The 22,474-nt window shown below is 39.6% G+C and overlaps 3 protein-coding genes across 6 annotated transcripts in view; all 3 read left to right on the forward strand.

Annotated features, from left to right (window-relative positions):
• Positions 1-425: 425 nt before the first annotated feature.
• On the forward strand, positions 426-5,732 carry LOC107756490 (integrator complex subunit 5-like). The gene is made up of 2 exons (XM_016573637.1): positions 426-691; positions 2,325-5,732. Exons 1-2 carry the CDS (start codon positions 615-617, stop codon positions 5,347-5,349), a joined length of 3,102 nt encoding a protein of 1,033 aa, XP_016429123.1. The 5' UTR covers positions 426-614; the 3' UTR covers positions 5,350-5,732.
• A 1,322-nt stretch (positions 5,733-7,054) lies between these two features.
• On the forward strand, positions 7,055-17,831 carry LOC107756491 (neutral alpha-glucosidase AB-like). The gene is made up of 24 exons (XM_016573638.1): positions 7,055-7,175; positions 8,022-8,123; positions 8,459-8,567; positions 8,802-8,929; positions 9,099-9,278; positions 9,880-9,952; positions 10,214-10,295; positions 11,192-11,288; positions 11,372-11,552; positions 11,646-11,799; positions 11,886-12,121; positions 12,217-12,343; positions 12,665-12,744; positions 13,320-13,460; positions 13,637-13,733; positions 15,213-15,314; positions 15,593-15,836; positions 15,967-16,031; positions 16,121-16,197; positions 16,467-16,541; positions 16,616-16,729; positions 16,837-16,949; positions 17,087-17,187; positions 17,315-17,831. The coding sequence occupies exons 1-24, from the start codon at positions 7,153-7,155 to the stop codon at positions 17,419-17,421; spliced, it is 2,808 nt and encodes a 935-aa protein (XP_016429124.1). The 5' UTR covers positions 7,055-7,152; the 3' UTR covers positions 17,422-17,831.
• A 1,088-nt stretch (positions 17,832-18,919) lies between these two features.
• LOC107756494 (pre-mRNA-processing factor 39-like) overlaps positions 18,920-22,474 on the forward strand; it is a 10,833-nt gene continuing 7,278 nt past the window's right edge. For all 4 annotated transcript variants that reach the window (XM_016573641.1, XM_016573642.1, XM_016573644.1 and 1 more), the window contains exons 1-4: positions 18,920-18,993; positions 19,442-19,680; positions 19,770-19,895; positions 20,074-20,192. In XM_016573641.1, coding sequence (XP_016429127.1) covers positions 18,936-18,993; positions 19,442-19,680; positions 19,770-19,895; positions 20,074-20,192 — 542 coding nt within the window. In that variant the 5' untranslated portion in view covers positions 18,920-18,935. The remainder of the gene's footprint in view (positions 18,994-19,441; positions 19,681-19,769; positions 19,896-20,073; positions 20,193-22,474) is intronic.

Genomic DNA, 22,474 nt, shown 5'->3' on the forward strand with positions numbered 1-22,474 from the left:
AACCAGAGTGAACAACTAGTGGCAACTTTTCCAATGTTGGAAAAGCAGTTCTTATAAAAAGTTCACGCACCTGCTGGGAACTGTATCCGTGGGCGCTCAATGTTATTGGCCTCATAAATAAACAAATAAGAACTGTAACTTTTGACTTTAGAAATATACAGTGTGTGATCTAAAATTAACCAAGCATAAAATATGAACCGTGTGGAACGTGGAATAAAATAACCCGAGATTACATTTCCCAGGGTTTATTCCTGAGTTAAGCATTTCAACTGTGAAAAGCACAACGGGAGAAAGTGTTTTCTGTCATCATAACATTATCAAACAGTCGGCCCATTTTGCACGGTTTTTTCCAAGGAAGGTGTTGAGAGTGCTTTGACAATAATAACTCCTAAACTACAGAGGGCGATAAGTGTAGCAAACTCGTAATTTTCCCTCTGACGAAAGAATACACGAGAGTTTCCGCTGCTTAGTGTACCGTTCGTTGAAACTGTGTTGAAAAATTGGGGAAAGTTGCAAATACTGCCCCTTTCCCCCTCACATTTCGCCATTGTAGTAGTTGTTTTCTATGTAGATAAAATATTGCGCATGGAGTATTTGGCATAAGCACATAAACGATGTCTGCGATGTTCGAGGGGAATGCCTTGTCAGCCATGCAGACGTCTCACTGCCACACTCCTCTAAACAATTACAGGTGAGCAGTAATAGAATAATCATATATGTTACCAGTAACTTATAAAACATTGTATCAGATTATGGAAGGAATTCCAATTTGCATTAAACTGCGTTATCGGTATGAATGAACAAAATGGTGTTCTCTTTTTAATGGCATGAACGAAGGTGGTTTATTTAGTCTGAATTATATGAATGATACAGAGAGCAGGTGTTTGCCAAGTTCAGTCCAGTATGTTAGTAAAGGTAAAAAAAAAAAAAACTACTGGGAGCATAAATCCTCATTGTAACTGTATGTCCATTTTGCATATGATACAATATCATGTGTTGCCTTCTCTGTCAATGCATTTCTGTTATTTCAGGTTCAGTAAAATTTCCTGGCATAGTAAATGGCTTTACATTGCCAAAGCATTAGTAAATATGCAGTTTTTTGTATATTTATAAATAAACATTTTTACAGTTATTGCCCAGAATACAGTGTATGAAACACATTGACATTTTGTGACAGCATTTCTAAAATGTGGCATGGTGTCACACTGTATATGGGTTAGTTGGAATGGAATATTAAATAGCCTATTAAAGATTTTTCAGCAAAACTTAAAACCTAAAATTAATATGAGACAGTTATTTAATCAGCACAGTTGTAAAAGATATCAAGTAGGGATGCTCCGATCCGCCTTTTTCGCCTCAGATACCGATTCTGATACCTAGGGTTCGGTATTGGCCGATACCGATACCGATCCGATACCAGTGAAGTTTTTTTTCCCTCATTTAAATAAATGTAGAATTTATATATCTCTGTGTGTGGAACTGATAATCATTCTTTCACAATCTACTAGATACAGACTACTTCATTATAAAGAAAAATAAAATAAACAAATATGAAAAAATATAGGCCTATGTATATTTATAATCTATGACAAAAATTGATCATAAACTAGGTTAATGGATAATTCGGCAGCAAAAGTTATTCTAGAAAAATCAGTGCACAATAATTTTAGAAATTCAAACATTTAGTGAAAAAATCATTTTCACAAATAAAACAAATAAAAGTGTTGCACTAAATATGGTAAAATGTTACACATTGTATTATTATAAAATCCATTCATTAAAAACATTCTTGAATGTATTTATAAGTATACACTATACAATTAAAATACATTTCTTTTAAATGTATAGCATATTTTTTAATAAGGCAACAACATGTGATAGATAGATAGGACAAAACAAATGCACAATCGAGGAAAAAAAAAAAATCTCGGATTTGGATCGGCCCTCTCTGACCGATAGCCGATCCGCGAAAAATGGCACTATCGGAGCCGATATCGGATCGGCGCATCCCTTATATCAAGCCATTGTTTTGGCTACAATATATTAAAATATTTCCTTCATAAATTATATGCACTTATATCTTATAAAATATGACAGCTTATTTTGAAATGATAAATATTCCATGTTGTTTCTCAATTAATACACAGTCATAAAACTGCATGCTTTTAAAATAGTATTAGATGAAGGATAGCATGTTATACTGCTGTGACTGCTAGACATGTTATTTCTGAATATACTCAATATAGAAAAATCGTATTTTATTGCAAAATGTATGCTACATTTCATTTCTATGTATTCCAACTGTCCTTTTTCTTTTTCATCAGTCCTCAAGAGCTGGCTTTAGAAATCAAGGCTTTCATCAGTGGCGTTGACCAGACGCAGGGACGTAAACTCAGTGTTCGGGATCATGCCCGCTGCGCAGTGCGCCTCCTTCGAACTGTCCCAGCCTGCCGTGGAGCCGTCTTGGAGCACTTAAGGGGAGTGTATGATGAATATGTTGCAGCCTTTCTGCAAGACCTGGAGGCAGAGGCTGAAAATGGTGGTAACAGTACAAGTGGAGGAGCCAGCACCAGTATATCCAATTTGGAAGATGTTATTAAAGAAGTCCATGCAGTCCTCTCTGAATTTATCAAGCTTAGTCCTAAAGCTTGGGCTCCTCTTGTGTCCACATGGGCCGTTGACCTTCTTGGTCAGCTTGGCAGCAAGCATGCAGGACGAAGGGCGGCTCCTCACTCGTCCAGCCTAAATGAGCTGCTGCAGCTTTGGATGTCGTGTGCAGCCACTCGCTCACTTATGGAGTGCTACTCCCAGTGTCTAGCGGCCATGTTGGCCTGGTGCCCTGATGCTTGTGTGGATGCCTTGTTGGACACCTCTGTCCAGCACTCCCCTCATTTTGACTGGGTTGTCGCCCACATTGGTTCAGCTTTTCCTGGCACCATCATCAGCAGGGTGCTGGCTTGTGGCCTCAAAGACTTTTATGCGCACGGATATTCCTCTGCTGAGAAGATTAACCAACAGCAGCCAATAGATAAGAGCAGCAGAGTCCCCAAAATAGGCTCAGTGGTTGGTATCCTTGGGCACTTGGCCTCCAGACATTCTGATAGCATCAAGAAAGAGCTTCTCAGGATGTTTCAGGATAGTCTGTCTCCGCCCCCTCAAAATGTACCTCCGCATTCATCTGGGGCAGGCGGGTGGGAGAACTCCCCTCATCTTCGTAGGGCCACTGTACCTTTTTTGCTTCAACTGGCTGCTCTTTCCCCCACTCTCCTGGGTGCCGTTTCTGCAGAACTGGTGGAGTTCCTCAGACCGCCCGTGCTAATTCAACTCCAGGCTCAGTTCCAGGCCTTGCCCCGGGAGGAGCTCGAAAATATGTTGGGTCTAGCGGTGCATCTCATAAGCCAAAGCCCTTCAGGTGGAGCAAGGGTACTGAAGTTCCTTGCGGACACTGCTACACCATCTTCAGTGATCATATCAGGCCCTACACCCTCTCCCCATGATAGTATTCGAGAAGCCTGTGACCACTTACTGCAAATGCTTCTGCTGCATCTTCACAAGCTGGTGCACAACAGACCAGAGGGTGATGAACCCTTCCCACAGTCCTCTGCTGCCCCAGCAATGCCGCAAGTGATCCCATTTCTAGAGGAGCTCCAGGGACACATAGGTGATCTGTGCGCTGAAACACTCCGGCTTGAGCGGAAGAGGCACCTCTGGTTGCATCAGCTCCTGTGTCTGATATCCGTGTATGGTGGCCCAAGCGTGGCCACTGAAGCGTTGTGTCAGCTCTTCACCCAAGCCCGAAACCCAGAGGAGCTTGCTCTGGCCTCGCAATTGTACACCCCACTTTCCACTTCACTTTCCGGGTTGCTTCCGTCAACAATAGCCCGCTGTGTTGCCCAGATCCACACTCAAACCCTTGACAACAAACAGTTGGCTCAGCTCCTGAACAACCTGGCTACTGCAGTACAGAGTCAAGAGGAGGATCGGAAAAATGGAGGGGCTGCAACAGGTAGTTCAGCTCAGTCATCAATGGCCGTGCAAGTTAGAGTTGCCATCTCCAACCACCTTCAGGATTTCTGCCCATTGCTTCTTCATGGCGACACTATGGTATTCAAGGCAGCTGTCCATCTGCTTTCGTGTAGCCAGCTTCCCAGAGCTTGCTCTCCAGCTCATCTGTTGCTGATATGTAGAGCGGCAGTGTCACACTTCTTTGTGTGTTTACGACAGCAAGGGGAGAGTCTTAGGGTAGGGGAAGTGGAAGTGGGATACTCCATGCGACTGTTGTCACGGCTTGCAGCCTACTCTCCCTTGACGCTTAAAGCTGTGCTGCAACAACTAGGGGAGGGAGCCCTGCACAGAGGCAACCGAGATTTATTTGGAGGCCTGCAGGAGAACCCAGGTGATGACACCACACAGTCATCCAACCTTATTCCAGACTTGGGCGTCTCCCTCTTGGACATCAACTGCAAATTTGGCACCTCTGTTAACTTCTCGGGTAACGTGTGGTCCGTGTTTCATGCTGGAGTAATTGGAAAGGGTTTGAAACCTCCGTACACCCCTTCACAACCTGACCCAGATAGAATCAATCAGAATATGCAGACCTTGTTTGCTGTCATGGTTCAGTGTTGTAGTTCAGGTGGAGGAAGCCCTACTGGCAATGCTAGAAATGGTTCTGCTGGAGGTACCACTAATGGGCGCTTCCCTGCCAGTGAACCTCTTATTTCTGATGAACTTCCCCCAATTAATGCTGAGGCTGCAAAGGTAATTGCTGTAACTCTGGTGGAGAACATTTGTCCAGATGTAGCAAATGGAGAACTGTCCTGGCCTCCAGAAGAACATGCGAAAACCACAGTTGAGCGAGACATACACATTCGTCGTTGCTTAGAAGGAAATCCTGTGCTGTTCCATCTTCTCCGTGTAGTTGCAGCTGGACGTCCAGCTCTGTGCTACTGCTCCGTCATTTTAAGAGGTCTGCTTTCCACCTTACTGGCTCACTGGGAAGCATCAAGGGAACCATCAGTGTTGGACTCCCCCTGGCACCTTCAGACCTCCTGTTTGCTCGTATCATGTATGGGTGAAGGTCAGTTACTACCACCAGTGTTGAGTAACATCCATGAGGTTTTCCCTCACATCTCACCCTTTGAAGTTAGGCTACTGCTGTTGGGTGTATGGGAGTACATGCGGGGGAACAGCCCAATGCCGCAGAAGTTCACCTTCTGTGCTGACCAAGGACTTTTCTTTCGGGACTTTTCACGGGACGGTGATGTTGCACGCTATATTGCACCCATCCATAGTGTTCTGCATAAGAACATTGACCGCCTGGGACACCTTTGTTGGAGGTTTCAAATTTGACAACTGTCAAATTATGAGAAGTGGTGTTCTGAGGTCACAGGCTTCTTGCATTCATATATTTTTCTACATATTGTTAGCTTAGGTGTGAAGTTGATATTTCTACATTTTAAGAGTTGTCAGTGTCAAAAAATAGTAACAGAAAACCACTGTAAAAGCATAATTGTGACAGTGTTAGGAACTGTCTTTCTGTTAACCATCACATCAGTTTTTGTATCTAACATTTATATTGTCTAGCTTTCTGTAGAGTTTTTTAAGCACTGAAAACCAGGCAGTTTGATGCCTACAGCAGAATGTAAGATATTTCAAAAATTCTGTTTTTGCAATTCTGCACATTGTCTCCGTTGTTGTTGGGTAGGAAACTGTAAAAATAAAAAAATCATTAAAATGCCTCTTATTCTGTTATTTATTTTGCAGAAAAAGCAGTTCTAAAATAAAAAGTAAAAGTTACATAAAACTGCATGGGATTAACCAATGACATACAGATTTTATGCTGTTAGTCAATCAATCAACATTTATTTATATATAAAACAACACCAGTTGACCAAAGTGCTTTACATTTCTAAAAAAATTACTCAAACACAATACACACAATAACCATCACTGATCAATGTCCCAATGCTAGGGGCAACTGTATGCCACAGAGTAAAGGTGTGTTTACAACACTGATTTAAAACAGTCTGAGTCACATGATCTAATGTGCAATGGGAGACAATTCCAAAGACGTGGGGCTGCCACAGAGAAGGCTCGATCACCTTTTTCAACCGTGATCTGGGAACATGCAAAAGCAGACTGTGATGATCTTAGAGGTCTAGCAACACCGTGCTGCTGTAACAGACTTGAAATGTACTCTGGAGCAAGGCCATGCAAACCTTTAAAAACCATTACCAAAACTTTATATTGGACTCTAAAATCAACAGGAAGCCAGTGCAGCGAAGCCAGCACTGGATAAATGCTGGACCACTTCCTTGTGCCAGTCAACAGTCTAGCTGCAGCCGTGAGAGCAGATTCTTAGACAACCCTAAATATAACGAGTTGCAATAATCCAATCTGGATGAAATAAAAGCATGAATCACGGAAACATGAATCAACCACATGGATGCGCTGTTTTCGTTCAAATCAAAGCGTAAATACACGTAGAAACAAAGCTTTTATGGGTTTGGAACGGCATGGGGGTAAGTGATCAATGACAACATTTTCATTTTGGGGTGGAGTATCCCTTTAATGGGCCCTACACGACGACCTGCTGACTCACTGCCTTGAGTGATCATACAGAAAACCATATTAAAAGTAATAAAATAATGATCTGAGAGCCCAATGTTTTCTACAGCCAACTCACACACCAGAATACCCCAAGACAAAACCAAGTCCAGTGTACGCTTTGTACGTGAGTAAAGCCCACTACTGAATGAGTAAGGTTAAAAGTGTCCAACACAGTTAGAAAATTAACTAGGGGCCTATCCGGACAACAGATATGAATATTAAAATCGCCTAGGATGACAAGGCTATCACAACATGTTATCATAGAAGATAAAAATTCAGAGAATTTAGTGTAGGTCAATGTCTAATTTTCATCATCAAATCAACATGAAACGAACCACAGCTGTGCTGAATGATCCCTGCCTATCTGTAATATAATGTAGTTTCATCACACAATAATCTCGAGTACACAAGCATACATGTCAGATGGGTTGGTTTCCATGGTAAGTGCGGCCTGTAGGGATTCGGTTGTTACCCAATAATGTTCCTGCAAACACGCTAACCAACCAACCTCCGGGAGGCTGGGCTTAATGCTGTGTGTCCAAGATGGCGGTTATCGCCATTGAAAGGTAAAACAAAGACTTTAAGCTATCATATAAATTTGTCGTTATGGATTTGTAAAAAATTTCCTCTGTCTTTATTTTAAGCTAACCGACGGGCAGCTCGTGTGAGAGTTGGGATGTAAAGCTGCTGCAGGTGTTGAACGAGGAAGCAAATAGTAGATGTGAATGCGTGACTGAGCCATCGCTGGCCTTTTGACGAGTCATCTTTTAATTCATAAGACATTGATGTCTTTATACAGCTTTATGGTTGATGTAAAGTAGTACACACGGGTATCTTTTATATCGCATTGATTATTTGCGCATGCATTGCAGCTTTTTTTCCATATCATCCTGGCGTTGATATTTATTTTTTATTTTTTTTTAAATGCAATTCGGGGGTCGAGATTGTAGTTGATTGATCGGTGTGCAATGCTAGATAAAATCTGAAGAGTTTACAGATTATTTTATCCAGCATATAGTTGAGACCAAAATTAACCGGTATGTTTTAATTAAGGGAAGTTAAGCTTTATGGAGCGAACGAGTATACACAATAATACTTTCATTGAGAAAATACAGCTTTTTGAATTATGCCGTTGTTTTTACATGCATCTAATGCCATCCCAGCTGCTTTTTGAATGAATGACACCAGATTGTGTCACGTGCAAGGTGTTAAACTTTTTTTTTTTTTCAAATATAAAAAATAGCTCACTATGTAAATATAAAAAGCTGTTAAATCATGGCTCTTATCTCATAAAATAAGGAAGTGAACATAGCACTATTGTTACTCCACCCTGCCCATTCATTACTCAAACATGATCAAATGCAGTAGCTTATTTTACTTCAAACTTTCTGCTCTTGTACTTTTTTTTTTAGGATGGGGCTGCTGTCTGTGGTCTGTGTGTCTCTGTTTTTCAGCAGCACCTTTGCTGTGGATCGGGGAAACTTTAAAACCTGTGATCAGAGTGCTTTCTGCAAGTATGTCAGAGTTATACTGTTAATCACTACGTTATAGATGAGCTGTGCAGTGTGCAACTAGGATTTTCATGTTAAAAAATCCTGTGAAAGATAACAAAGTTATTATTGTATTATTCTGACATATGTAAAATTGAAGTTATCCACCGTATACTCTGTTTTGGTAGTTGAGAGAGTTCTTGACTTGCATCTGCAAAGGCCGCAGAGATGCAATGATTTTTGTCTCTGTTTGTACGTAGACGTCAGCGGGCGCTCAAGCCGGGTCAGTCTCCATACCGAGCTCTTCTGGAAACAAAGGCCGCAGAGATGCAATGATTTTTGTCTCTGTTTGTACGTAGACGTCAACGGGCGCTCAAGCCGGGTCAGTCTCCATACCGAGCTCTTCTGGAAACCTTGGAGCTCAGTGACTCCCGACTGACCCTCCAGCTCATCAATGACAACAACAAGGTCTGTTTCATGCCCTCCTTTAACTGATACCTCTGAAAACTGTATATTTTTTTTTATCTCCTTGTTAAAAGATCTGCTGAATTTCTTGATATTCAGTGGTTTATCTGGTCCCATTTATGGCCAAATCAGAGAGGAAGTTAGTCTGCCCTTCTTGTTACATGTTCTGGGATTATGTCCCTGCTCAAAGGCCAGGATTTTGGATGATTTGGATGATCACTCTACTGCTGTTTGCAGGTGCACTTGCTGTTGGAGCTGTACAGACTGCAGGGGAATATGACGCGGGTGAAAATAAATGAGTTGAAACCTCTGAGGCCGCGCTTTGAGGTGCCAGACGTACTCATAGCAGAGCCTCCTACTGAGCCGTGAGTGTGTCTCTGATCTGAGAGTGCACAATGACATTCAGAGAGCAGTCGAACACATGCATGATTTATTGTGTTCCTCTGAGTAACTTCAGCTCGTTTCTGCTGCCTTTTTTTGCATCTGATTCCCCTGTCTGTCTTTGTTTCTCTCTCTGTATCTCTCTTTCTCCAGTCTCTCAGTGTTGTCCAAGGATGATAATGGCGTTGTGTTGTCTCTGGGAGCAAAGAACCAGAGGTTGATTGTTAGTGCCCGTCCATTTAGGCTGGACATCATGCAGGGGCCAGAGGTGCTGCTATCCCTCAACTCTCGTGGCCTGCTGGCCTTTGAGCACCTGCGTCTTCACAAGGACACGTGAGTATTGAGTTTTTCTCTCCTAAAATGGACTTTATTTGGAAGCTGAGAAAAATACCTATACACTACTGTTCAAAAGTTTGGGTTGATAAGGTTTTTAATGTTTTTGCTGATTTGTTTTTATGCTCACCAAGGCTGCATTTATTTAATTAAAAATAAAGAAAAATCTGTAATATTGTGAAATATTATTACAATTTAAAATAACCTTTTTCTATTGTAATATAATTTCAAATGCAATTTATTCCTGTGATGGTTTCAGCAGCCATTCCTCCAGTCTTCAGTGTCACATGATCCTCAGAAACAAGTATTAAAAGCATTAATTTCTTATTGATCCACAACTTTTGAACAGTAGTGTAGTTGAAAAAAAAATGCTATTACTACAAGGATTTAAAAGGATAGTTCACCCCAAAAGTGGTATTCAACATGTGCTTAGGTTGAAATAATTCCCTGTCCTCTCCCATATGCAGAACAAAGTATAGGATAGTTTGCTGCAGAGTGGAGAGGATTTTGTAAATGTCAGTGATGAATGCAAACCATTTACTACTTAAGTCTTACTATTGTTATTCTCTCTTTTGTCTGTATGTTGGGTGTGTTATCAAAGGCAAGCACAACCAGATGGTGCTGAGGTTAAAGAGAGTGTAGATGGAGATCAACAGCAAGATGAAGGCGAGAAGGTCAGTAGCTGTTGTTGTGCATTTGTGGGTGTGCTCAGGTAAATAATACTACAACCTGATTCAGTGTCATCTTGCCACGTCTTCAGTTAAAACCAACATGTCCGGTTGCTGTACCTGATCTGGTTTAGCAGCTTTATGTAGCGGTTATGCAACACTGATATGTGTGAAAGTACTATAGTAACTAAAGAAGTGTGACCTGATAATCATCACATTGAGATCTGAAACCAAGAATAAAACTAATTTTTTCCCCCCACACAATAGGATGAGGATGGAGAGAGTGATAAAGAGGAAGATGGACTGTGGGAAGAGACGTTTAAATCTCACACAGATACCAAACCGAATGGTATGTTTCTATGTCAGTTACATTTCCATGAAATCACTTGACGAGTGCAGTTTTTAAATTGGTGTTCACGTGTTTTCTACTGAAACCGAAAACATCTTGAAGGGTTTATTCCTTTTTTTTTAGTAGCCAATAAGCTTTAGTTTGATTGCATCACAGTCATAAATGATTACATTGTTATAGACAGCATTTGATTGGACAAAAACCTGTGTAGTGCTATACAGGTTTTCAATATTTTTTATCTGATTTTCCAGAAGAGAAAGACTGCAAATTTCAAATGTGTACACTAGTTTTTTTGTTTGTTTTTGAAAAAAGTATTTACACTAAAGAAGTATCTACACTATTTGATCAAAAATACAGTAAAACTGTAATATTGTGAACACAATTTAAAATAATTGTAATATATTTTTAAATGTAATTTCTTCCTGTGATGGCAAAGCTGAATTTTCGGCAGCCATTACACCAGTCTTCAGTGTCACATGATCCTTCAGAAATCATTCTGATATGCTGCTTATTGTCACTGAACAATTGAAAACAGTTGTGCTATAATATTTTTGTGGAAACTGGGATAGGACTGAATAAATCATTAAAAAGAACAGTATTTATTTGTAATATAAATTTGTTCCAACATTATAAATGTCATTGTCACATTTGATCAATTTGATGCATCCTTGCAGCATAAGAGTATTGATTTCTTTAAAAAATCAAAAACAATCTTACTGTCCCCAAACTTTCGAACCGTAGTGTATACAGTTAATGTAGTTAACATTTTAGAGTACACTGTAGCATATTAGAGCATATTGATGGCCTCAAGGCTATCAGAGATGGACTTAAATTTTTATTACACAATATCACACAATAATTAAATGTTAATATTTATTTTTCAATATTTTCTTTAGGCCCCACATCGATAAGTTTAGACTTCTCCTTGCCTGGTGTAGAACATGTGTACGGTATTCCAGAGCATGCTGATGACTTAAAACTCAAAACCACAGAGTGAGTATACATCTTAATACACAGAAATCGAAATACACCTCCTATGAAATCGGTAAGCAAGGTTTTTTTTCTTCTTTTTCTAGTGGTGGTGATCCATACAGGCTGTATAACCTAGATGTGTTTCAGTATGAGCTCTATAACCCTATGGCCTTATATGGATCCATACCTGTCATGTTAGCTCATAACACACAGAGGACCATGGGTATTTTCTGGCTTAATGCAGCTGAGACCTGGGTAGACATCAGTTCTAATACAGCGGGAAAGGTAAGACGTCACTAGGCTTCTCTATATTATAATCTCTTGTGTATTTTAAAACTTTAACTCATAACGTCATTGTTACTATTCTCTTTCTTTCAGACTGTCTTTGGTAAGATGCTAGACTTTGTTCAAGGCTCAAGTGAGAAACCACAGACGGACGTCCGTTGGATCTCTGAGAGCGGTATCATCGATGTCTTCATCATGCTTGGGCCCAAACCATCAGATGTCTTCTCACAATACGCCTCTCTCACAGGTAAATGTCACCTATGACCTCTAAACTACACTAAACCATCTTCAGGCATGAGTCAGAAATATTATGGGGCTTTTTTCACTTTCTAGGCACCCAGTCTTTCCCTCCCCTCGCCAGTCTGGGCTATCACCAGTGCCGCTGGAATTATAATGACCAGGAAGATGTGAAGTCAGTGGACCAAGGCTTTGACCAACATGACATCCCTTATGATTTCATATGGCTTGATATTGAGCATGCAGATGGCAAGCGCTACTTCACCTGGGATCCCCACAAGTTCCCTCAGCCTAAAGAGATGCTTCAGGGCCTAATGGACAAGAGACGCAAGGTCAGCCACAGTTGTTGTAGAGCTACAGTATGGTATTATTTTCTTCTAAACATTCCATAGGGATTATTTTGTGATGATAATCTTGTTTTGAACAGATGGTGGCTATAGTAGACCCCCACATCAGGGTTGATAGTGGCTACAAGATCCACAACGAGATTACTTCTAAAGACTTCTATGTTAAGAACAAAGATGGCAGGAATTATGAAGGCTGGTGCTGGCCAGGTGGGAAGTTTGTTTTGAAATGTAGTTGTGCTGCTTAATATTTTTGCGACATTCTTTGATGAATAGAAAAGTATAAAAGAACAGCGTTTATTTGAAATCGAATTCTTTTGTAACAATGTAAAAGTCTTTACTCTCACTTTTGATCAATTGAATGCATCCTTATGGAGTAAAAGTATTAATTTCTTTTAAAAAAAACGGACCCAAATCTTTTGAACCATAAATTAAATATTTTCACTTAATTAAAAACATATGTGGTGTTTGTGTTAAGATGCTTAATGTTACATGTATTGTAGTTTAAATGCATCTCTGGTCTTATCACAGGAAACTCTGGATACCCAGATTTTACAAAACCAGAAATGCGGGCCTGGTGGTCCAGCATGTTCGCCTATGACCAGTATGAGGTAAGAAATTTCTGTTCTCAATCTTGTCATAGTGAAAGCCCTAAACTAGGAGAAGGATCTGAAACTGTTATATCATAATGCTCTTGACCAAAAAGAGTGTTAACTTGACTGATTTCCTTCTTGTTCTATTATTCTAGTAATTGCAAATAAATAAATGATTGAAGCAGATGTTGTAGCTGTACCTCTGTTTTTCCCCACTTCTAGCCCAGGCAGGATGTGGTGATGCTTTGATGTCTTGTGCTGCGTTTCTCTTCTACATATGACTGTTTCAAAAGAGAGTGTAAAGTGCTTACGCTCAGAAAAAAAAAAGTAAAATATGAACGAATTAAATTTCTGATCTGTAAACCAGGCTGCAGAAGACTGTGAAGGACATTGTGTCTATCATTAGTTTCCATTCCACTGTGAAATCTTAATGGTCCAATGTCCCGCTCCAAATTTGCTGTGCAGCAGTTTTGTGTTCAGTGTGAACAGAATTTCTTTGTATTTGGAAACTTCACATGTGTTTAGGACACAGTGTTAAATGTGAAAATGGCCAAACAAATCCTATTGTCATAACTTTACATGTTGCTTTTCAGGGTTCGATGGAGAATCTCTTTACTTGGAATGACATGAATGAGCCGTCTGTGTTCAATGGGCCTGAGGTCACTATGCACAAAGATGCACTGCATGGAAAGTGGGAGCACAGAGACATCCACAATATCTATGGACTTTATGTGGTGAGGAACTGATGTATGGTCAAATGTGGAATATTTTAAAACCAACTGAAGAGAATGGACAAACATCAATAACATTGTTACTATTATTTTATACTCTACCACCTGCATTAAATATTCTTCCAAATTAAATGTTATTCTCTTCTTTTCCTTGATTTTCTCTTTGTATTATTATGCAGCAAATGGCCACTGCCGAAGGTCAGACTCAGCGATCTGGTGGAGTTGAAAGGCCTTTTGTGCTGACCAGAGCCTTTTTTGCTGGTTCTCAGAGATTTGGTGAATTCACGTGGTTGTTTTCACACACTGAACTTAAAGTTTGAGACATCGTAATCATTTTATTGTACATGTTTGAAAAAAACATTTGGGTTTGTATATTTTCATCAGGTGCTGTTTGGACTGGTGATAATGCAGCTGAGTGGGGCCATCTCAAGATTTCTATTCCCATGTGTCTCAGTCTTGGGCTTGTGGGCGTCTCGTTTTGTGGAGGTCAGTAATTATCTGTATACTCGGTGGTAATAACTAGACCCAAACAAACTTTTATTTCTTTGCTGATTTTGGGGGGAAAATGTATTTTAACATGGTAAAATAAATATTGCGGTTTTATTTGTAGCTGAAAGCACAATCAAACTAGGCAAAACATTTCATAACAAACACACAATGGATAGAGAATTGTATAATTTGGATGGTCTACTATATGAATGACATAATGCAGTGGACATGTGTGTGGACAACTTTACATGCCATTTCTCTCATCTTGCATACAGCTGATGTTGGTGGCTTTTTTAAGAATCCAAGCACTGAGCTTCTGGTTCGCTGGTATCAGACGGGTGCGTATCAGCCATTCTTCCGCGCTCATGCTCATCTAGACACCACGCGCAGGGAACCCTGGCTCTTTGGCCCGGAGAACACGGCACTCATCCGGGAGGTAATCCGCCAGCGTTATGCTCTTCTGCCATACTGGTACCAAAATATGAACGAATTAAATTTCTCATCTGTAAACCAGGCTGCAGAAGACTGTGAAGGACATTGTGTCTATCATTAGTTTCCATTCCACTGTGAAATCTTAATGGTCCAATGACCCGCTCCAAATTTGCTGTGCAGCAGTTTTGTGTTCAGTGTGAACAGAATTTCTCTGTATTTGGAAACTTCACATGTGTTTAGGACACAGTGTTAAATGTGAAAATGGCCAAACAAATCCTATTGTCATAACTTTACATGTTGCTTTTCAGGGTTCGATGGAGAATCTCTTTACTTGGAATGACATGAATGAGCCGTCTGTGTTCAATGGGCCTGAGGTCACTATGCACAAAGATGCACTGCATGGAAAGTGGGAGCACAGAGACATCCACAATATCTATGGACTTTATGTGGTGAGGAACTGATGTATGGTCAAATGTGGAATATTTTAAAACCAACTGAAGAGAATGGACAAACATCAATAACATTGTTACTATTATTTTATACTCTACCACCTGCATTAAATATTCTTCCAAATTAAATGTTATTCTCTTCTTTTCCTTGATTTTCTCTTTGTATTATTATGCAGCAAATGGCCACTGCCGAAGGTCAGACTCAGCGATCTGGTGGAGTTGAAAGGCCTTTTGTGCTGACCAGAGCCTTTTTTGCTGGTTCTCAGAGATATGGTGAATTCATGCGGTTGTTTTTGCACACGGAAATTAAAGTTTGAGACTTCGTAATTATTTTATTGTACATGTTGTGTGAAAAAAAACATTTGGGTTTGCATATTTTCATTAGGTGCTGTTTGGACTGGTGATAATGCAGCTGAGTGGGACCATCTCAAGATTTCTATTCCCATGTGTCTCAGTCTTGGGCTTGTGGGCGTCTCGTTTTGTGGAGGTCAGTAATTATCTGTATACTCGGTGGTAATAACTAGACCCAAACAAACTTTTATTTCTTTGCTGATTTTGGGGGGAAAATGTATTTTAACATGGTAAAATAAATATTGCGGTTTTATTTGTAGCTGAAAGCACAATCAAACTAGGCAAAACATTTCATAACAAACACACAATGGATAGAGAATTGTATAATTTGGATGGTCTACTATATGAATGACATAATGCAGTGGACATGTGTGTGGACAACTTTACATGCCATTTCTCTCATCTTGCATACAGCTGATGTTGGTGGCTTTTTTAAGAATCCAAGCACTGAGCTTCTGGTTCGCTGGTATCAGACGGGTGCGTATCAGCCATTCTTCCGTGCTCATGCTCATCTAGACACCACGCGCAGGGAACCCTGGCTCTTTGGCCCGGAGAACACGGCACTCATCCGGGAGGTAATCCGCCAGCGTTATGCTCTTCTGCCATACTGGTACCAGCTGTTATACCAAGCACATAAGACCGGAATGCCTGTCATGAGGTGAGCGAGGTCCCTGTGAATGCTTGCTTATGATATTGTTCATTATTTCACACAGACTAGATTGTTTGTATAGTCATAAGTACTGCTTCATTTTACATGAGTGCACTTTTTCTTTTCTGTCGTGTCTCAGGCCTCTTTGGGTTGATTATCCCAAGGACACAGCAACTTTCACCATTGATGATGAATTCCTAATTGGTGAGAAATTGGAAAAACAACTTTTCTAATATCAAGTCTAATATCAGTCAGTCTGTAATTTATAATGTACTCTGTTTTTTGTTGTTTAGGCAGCGATTTGTTGGTTCACCCAGTCACAGAGGAAGGGTCTCGTGGAGTCACAGCCTATCTGCCTGGAGCCGGAGAGGTGATACTGTTGACTTACATACTTTATGAAATCAAAATCTCTCTCTTTCAGGAAATGCTAGCTAGAATGAGTATATTTATCCCAGGAATATTTTCTACCACCAGCTTCGTTGTTCTATGACATAAACTAAAGCTTAAAAATGTTTTCTTTTCGTCCATGTCAAAAATGTACTTGATGTGAAAATGAACGCAAATGTATATAAACATGTTGAATATTATATTAAGATTAACTCATGCTTCATACTGTTTTCTTTTTTTTTCTATTTCCAGGTTTGGTATGATGTCCACACCTTTCAAAAACACAATGGTGCACAGAATCTCTACATCCCAGTCACTCTAAGCTCTGTAAGAGTTTCTCCTTGTTCAAGAAAACAGTTTTATATTTGAGTTTTATTTATTTGAATTGTTATTTTTTTAAGATCCCGGTGTTCCAGCGTGGTGGCTCTATCATCCCTCGGAAGGACAGAGTTCGAAGGTCTTCCGCCTGCATGGAAAATGACCCATACACCTTGTATGTGGCCCTTAGCCCTAAGGTAAAGAACTAGATCTTTCTGGTGACTAATAAAACAAATGGTATAATTGAATTGAATTGGAAAAAAAAAAAAAAAAAAAAAATTTTCTCTTCTTTCACACTTTTTAGAAATTTGCTGAAGGCGAGCTCTACATTGATGATGGCCATAGTTTAAACTATGATACAAAGAAAGAATTTATTCATCGGAGCCTCACTTTTGCCAACAATGCTCTCACCTCCAGGTATTTATATTAATCTGTCCTTTACTTATCTGCTTCATTGTCCAGACATTTTTTATTCAATTCTGTCAATTCAATTCTTTTATTCAATATTTTTATTCAATAAGTAATTTTGACTCATATACTTTCCTTCATCTCAGCAACCTGTGCCCAGACTGTAATTTCTTAACATCATCATGGATTGAAAAAGTTCTCATTTTGGGTGCCAGCAAACCCAGCAAGGTTCTTCTTAAAATGGATGGTAAGATATTTATTCAGTCCTGTTGAATATTGTAATATCGGAAAAATAATGTCTTGTATTACAGCGGAAATGACCTCAATGTCTCAGTTTGTATGGCATGCTAATCTTCTCATGTTCTCTCGAACAGGTAAAGAAACCCCTGTGGACTTTGAGTTTGACACTTCCATGTCAGTGCTAACCCTCCGTAAACCTGGGATGAATGCTGGGGCCGACTGGACCCTGCTGCTGCAGTAGCTCACTGGATCTCTACAGCGGCCGGGGCCAGTTGACACGAGATCTAAAAAATCACTTGAAAATTTCATCTGTTGAAAATCTCACTCTTAATTCATAAACACATCGAGCACTTACAAATTCATCAATTCAAAAGTGAACAAGTGGTGCAGTGGGTCAGAGATATTTCTCAGTGCTAAAAAGAAATGGATCCAACTGGCAGGGTCAGACAGTAAATGCTTTCCATTTTAAAATGTAGTAGTCATTCAAAAGTCAAAAGCTTTGTTTTTAATTTTGTGTAGTGAAAAGTAGTATTAAAGTCAGATTAACTGAATCATGCAGTGGATTTAAATCATTTCAGGGCAGCAGATAAGAGTGTTAATCGTATTTAAACCCTATGAGCACAGTGAAAACCCAGGCATTACTGAAGTAGATTAGTCTTGAGCAAATATATTTGCTCAGTTTCAAAAATAAGACCACACAACAGGTTCACAAATCAATTCTGTTTGTCTAAAATGTTAAAGATCTAAAAAATGGTTTAACTATGAGCACATCAGGGGTTTTAGAGTTCAGTTTTGAAAGTTCTTCACTGGAGACCACTAATAAGCTCTATTTGCTTATGGCCTAGTTAGTTAATTTGATGTGGGATCTTGGGTTTGGATTGTTTTACAGGGGGAATAACCCACTAAATCTGTGAGTTTATTTTGTCTTATTGCTTACATTTTTGTTTTCTAGAGCACTTGAATATGCTGTTTTTGGGGTGGGTAGAGGATTTATGTTTTCATCCAGCAAAGCAGAATGAAACAGTCAGGCACTTATAATTATTCCAGTCTAATCTACTGTGATGGGGAAGATGATTTGTGAAGTTAATTTTGTCATCCACTATAAAATTGTTGATATCTTGTGAAAATGACTGAAGTAAATGTCTCATGAAGGAGAGCTTTGTGTACATTCCCGTTTGACCATCTTACACTACTGCTCTGATTTTCCACTTTGTTTCATTCCATTTTTGAGGGTGACCCTGAAAGCTCTGAAAATGTGAGGCAAAACATAATGTCTACAGTTCCGATTAATGAGTGTTCAAATGAGATGGTAATAAAAAATATTGTACATTCCCAACTGCATTTGTTTGTTTTGCCTCATCTCTATGGCAGCACAATCCTGAAAAAATTCAAAAGAACATTTTGATTTGTGAAGTCATAACTACACAATTTTATGATAGTTGCTTATTCCATTTAAAAGTACCAGCTTGAGATTAAAGGGTATTAAGCAATAGTACTGAAATAGCTTTTGAAATGTTTTACGTCAAAAGTGGCTCCAGGCTGTTTTTTTCTTTTTTTAAATACATATTTAAAATGGGTCACTTTCACTCAGTTGTAACAATAATGTTACAACAATGTAATTTTCTCTTCGAGATTTTATGGATCATACAGCAGCGGTATGATGATACATTACCTTGCTATCGACAATCTACTGCGACAGTAAAATGAAAGAGCAGGGGTCGCACTTTACATGCGTCATTTGTTGTGTGGTCAATAATGGCGGCGGAAGGCACAGAGGACCTGGGCAACAACGGGGAACTCACAAACCCTTCAGGTTTCCTTTTAAAAGTTACCTAATAAAACACCGAGTTTTTAAGCATGTGTGAATAGTTTTTCGTATTCATTTCTTAAACGCTTTATGCATCAGTTATTACGTCTTCATAAAATAGCTAGCGATCTAAATAACCATTGATTTACTGATTCAAACTTGAGCATTTTTATCCCGTAAGAGTTGTTTGACACATTTATGTTAAATTTAATACGAGGATTAAGTTGCAGACTAACCTTTATAAATGGACAATTAATGAATCACCTTTCGTCAACAAAATATGTAACACTTTGTGTCCAGTAAGGTTATAGCGAGACCAAAGCGAGATTAAATTTTACTAACTGTGATATAAGTTGACTAGGATAAACTATTCTTACCCCTATATTCTGCATCATAACCTAATTCAATACAGTGAATTAAACCGTAGTCTGTTTAATCAATACATCGCTTTCAGTGACAGAGCTTTATGAGCCTGAGGTTGCAGACCTTCCCAAGACAGATGTTGAGGAGTCAGCGGAGAGTGGTGCAGATGGAGGGGACACAGGCGTCCCAACAACACCCTACACAGCGGAAGGAGAAGAGGAGGAAGAGGGAGAGATGCCTGCAGACTTCCAGAGACTTTGGAAACTTACCAGCGACAATCCTCAAGATTTCAACAGCTGGACTGACCTCCTGCAGTATTGTGAACAAGAGGTGAATGTGTTGTAAACAGATTGCAGTGTTTCGTTATTGGGCGGCACCAAAATGTTAGTTGGTTTTAAATTTTTCATTATTTATTGCAGGGCCACATGAGAGCTTGCCGTCAAGCCCTAAATGCGTTTCTGCTGAGGTATCCTCTGTGTTACGGTTACTGGAAAAAGTTTGCGGATCTTGAGAGACGGGCCGGTCACGTCGATAAGGCTGAAGAGGTGAGAACATGCATAGATGGACATTTCAGTCAAATACAAAAGATCAAGAACAATCCCAAAACATAAAATTACTTGGCATACTATTGTATTCACTTTTCTGTAATTTTGTCATATTTAAAGATGATTTGTACATAATATGGCAGCGGAGATGTAATGCTGTATTTGGGTCCCTTGACAGGTGTGTAAACGAGGTTTGAAGGCAGTCCCTCTCAGTGTTGATCTCTGGATTCACTACATCAACCTGCTGCTGGGAACGCTCAACATGAACCTGTCTGAGTCAACACAGCGCATCCGCAGGTACCACTGACAAACTTCCAGCCTTTTTTTTCCAGGATGCAATTTCAGCTTCCATTTTTGTTCTATGATATTGTTAGACCCAGTTTGTTACTAGTTTTCTTTCTCCTCCTGGAAATAACAGATTTTGTCTGAAAGTCAGTCTGCACTGATGCCAAGTTAACTTTGCAAGGGAAGAGCAAGAGGCAGGAGAGACATGATGATAGTATATAGGCGGAGTTTATTGAGGAACATTAGTTGCATCTTTGTCAAATCTGACCAGAAACAAATTGAGCAAGTGTTTTTACAACAAGCAAAGAGAAAATGGAAGTTTAATGCGATTTAGTACGTTAAAGGGATAGTTCACCCAAAAATGAAAATTCTGTCATTAATTACTCACCCTCGTGTCGTTCCAAACCCGTAAGGCCTTTGTTCATCTTTGGAACACAAATTAAGATATTTTTGATTAAATCCAAGAGCTCTCTGACCCTCCAGAGACAGCAAGGGTCCTACCACAATCAAGGTCCAGAAAGGTAGAATTGTTGAAGAATTATTGAATAAAGTTGTTATTCTCGTATTCTCGTAGCTTTATGAAATTACAGTTGAACCACTGATGTCACATGGACTATTTTAAGGATGTTCTTACTACCTTTCTGGACCTTGATCGTGTTAGGACCCTTGCTGTCTTTGGAGGGTCAGAGAGCTCCTGGATTTCATCAAAAATATCTTAATTTGTGTTCCAAAGATGAACAAAGGCCTTGAACGGGTTTGGAACAACACGAGGGTGAGTAATTAATGACAAGAGTTTTCAATTTTGGGTGAACTATCCCTTTAATACTTTTAACAATACAGTTATTCTCCTTAACAGTTAAAGGGATAGTTCACCCAAAAATGAAAATTTGATGTTTATCTGCTTACCCCCAGGGCATCCAAGATGTAGGTGACTTTGTTTCTTCAGTAGAACACAAATTATGATTTTTAACTTTAACCGTTGCAGTCTATCAGTCGTATAATGCATGGCAATGGTAACAAAATCTATGAGAGTAAAAAAAACATGCACAGACAAATCCAAATTAAACCCTGCGGCTCGTGACGACACATTGATGTCCTAAGACACAAAACGATCGGTTTGTGCCAGAAACCGAACAGTCGTATGCATTATACGACTGATAGACTGCAACGGTTAAAGTTAAAAATCATAATTTGTGTTCTACTGAAGAAACAAAGTCACCTACATCTTGGATGCCCTGGGGGTAAGAAGATAAACATCAAATTTTGATTTTTGGGTGAAATATCCCTTCAAAGCAAATATGCACAATTAAGGCTGCAATACACTGCACAATTTTTACTCAGATTATTGCCCCGATTAACAGACTGTACAAGTTGACACTAGTTGCGACACTAGTTAGAAGTGTTTTGTGTTTTTTGCATCAGGCTATGAATTCGTCCTCTCAAAGGATATCAAACATGATTGATATTTTTTATCAATTTTACAACACACTTTGTTTTCATTTGTCATCCATCTCCTGGCAATGAGGTTTGTTTCTGCATTAGTTTGTTGTGTTCAGAACAATCTGAAGGTGTGGTAGTGTGTTATCCTCAGTCATTTAGTGTAGGATGTTTAGTTTTTCTCTGTAATCATTTACAAGTTGGCAAGTATATGATGCCTAGTGTTTTAAAGGGGTCATATGATGCGATTTCAAGTTTTCCTTTCTCTTTGGAGTGTTACAAGCTGATTGTGCATAGATAAGATCCCTGAAGTTGCAAAGACTAAAGTCTCAAAACCAAAGAGATATTCTTTATCAAAGTTAAGACTCTGCCACGCCCCCCTAAAACGGCTCATTCTAACACGCCCCCACATATCTACATCACCATGTGGAAATATTTGCATAATGCGCCCAAATGATCACGCAAAGAAAGAAGGCGTGGTTTCAGGAACAGCAGTTAGTGTTGAAGCAGCCATGTCAAGGAGACGCTGTGTGTTTCTAGGCGAAAGCAAAAGCACTTTATTTAGCCTTCCGAAAGTAGATGCATTTAGGAATCTTTAAGATTACTTACAACAGAACAGCAATGCATTTTATGGACGACCGTTTCGTGAACCTAGGAGAAGAGGTCATTCTGCCTTTGCTATGACAATCTGGCGCTTCTGAATCAGCTACTGTAAGTATGTTTTGCTATTAGTTTAAGTATTTGCTATTGACTGTTCAAATGCGGAGTTTTGCGCATCGTGTGCGTGTGCGCGCGCGCGCGCGCGAGCGAGAGAGAGAGAGAGAGAGAAAGAGAGCGCGAGAGAGAGAGAGAGCGCG

Source organism: Sinocyclocheilus rhinocerous, unplaced genomic scaffold (genome assembly GCF_001515625.1).
Source record: "Sinocyclocheilus rhinocerous isolate Xijiao unplaced genomic scaffold, SAMN03320098_v1.1 scaffold111, whole genome shotgun sequence".
In the NCBI taxonomy this organism is placed as follows: domain Eukaryota; kingdom Metazoa; phylum Chordata; class Actinopteri; order Cypriniformes; family Cyprinidae; genus Sinocyclocheilus; species Sinocyclocheilus rhinocerous.

What these genes read in the sequence shown, in the direction of transcription:
- LOC107756490 (XM_016573637.1), top strand. Translation starts at nt 615, where the DNA reads ATGTCTGCGATGTTCGAGGGGAATGCCTTGTCAGCCATGCAGACGTCT. An exon ending in ACTCCTCTAAACAATTACAG is followed by an intron (nt 692 to 2,324) that starts GTGAGCAGTAAT and finishes CTTTTTCATCAG; the next exon opens with TCCTCAAGAGCTGGCTTTAG.
- LOC107756491 (XM_016573638.1), top strand. Translation starts at nt 7,153, where the DNA reads ATGGCGGTTATCGCCATTGAAAG. An exon ending in TCATCAATGACAACAACAAG is followed by an intron (nt 8,568 to 8,801) that starts GTCTGTTTCATG and finishes TGCTGTTTGCAG; the next exon opens with GTGCACTTGCTGTTGGAGCT. An exon ending in ATCTGCCTGGAGCCGGAGAG is followed by an intron (nt 16,198 to 16,466) that starts GTGATACTGTTG and finishes TTCTATTTCCAG; the next exon opens with GTTTGGTATGATGTCCACAC.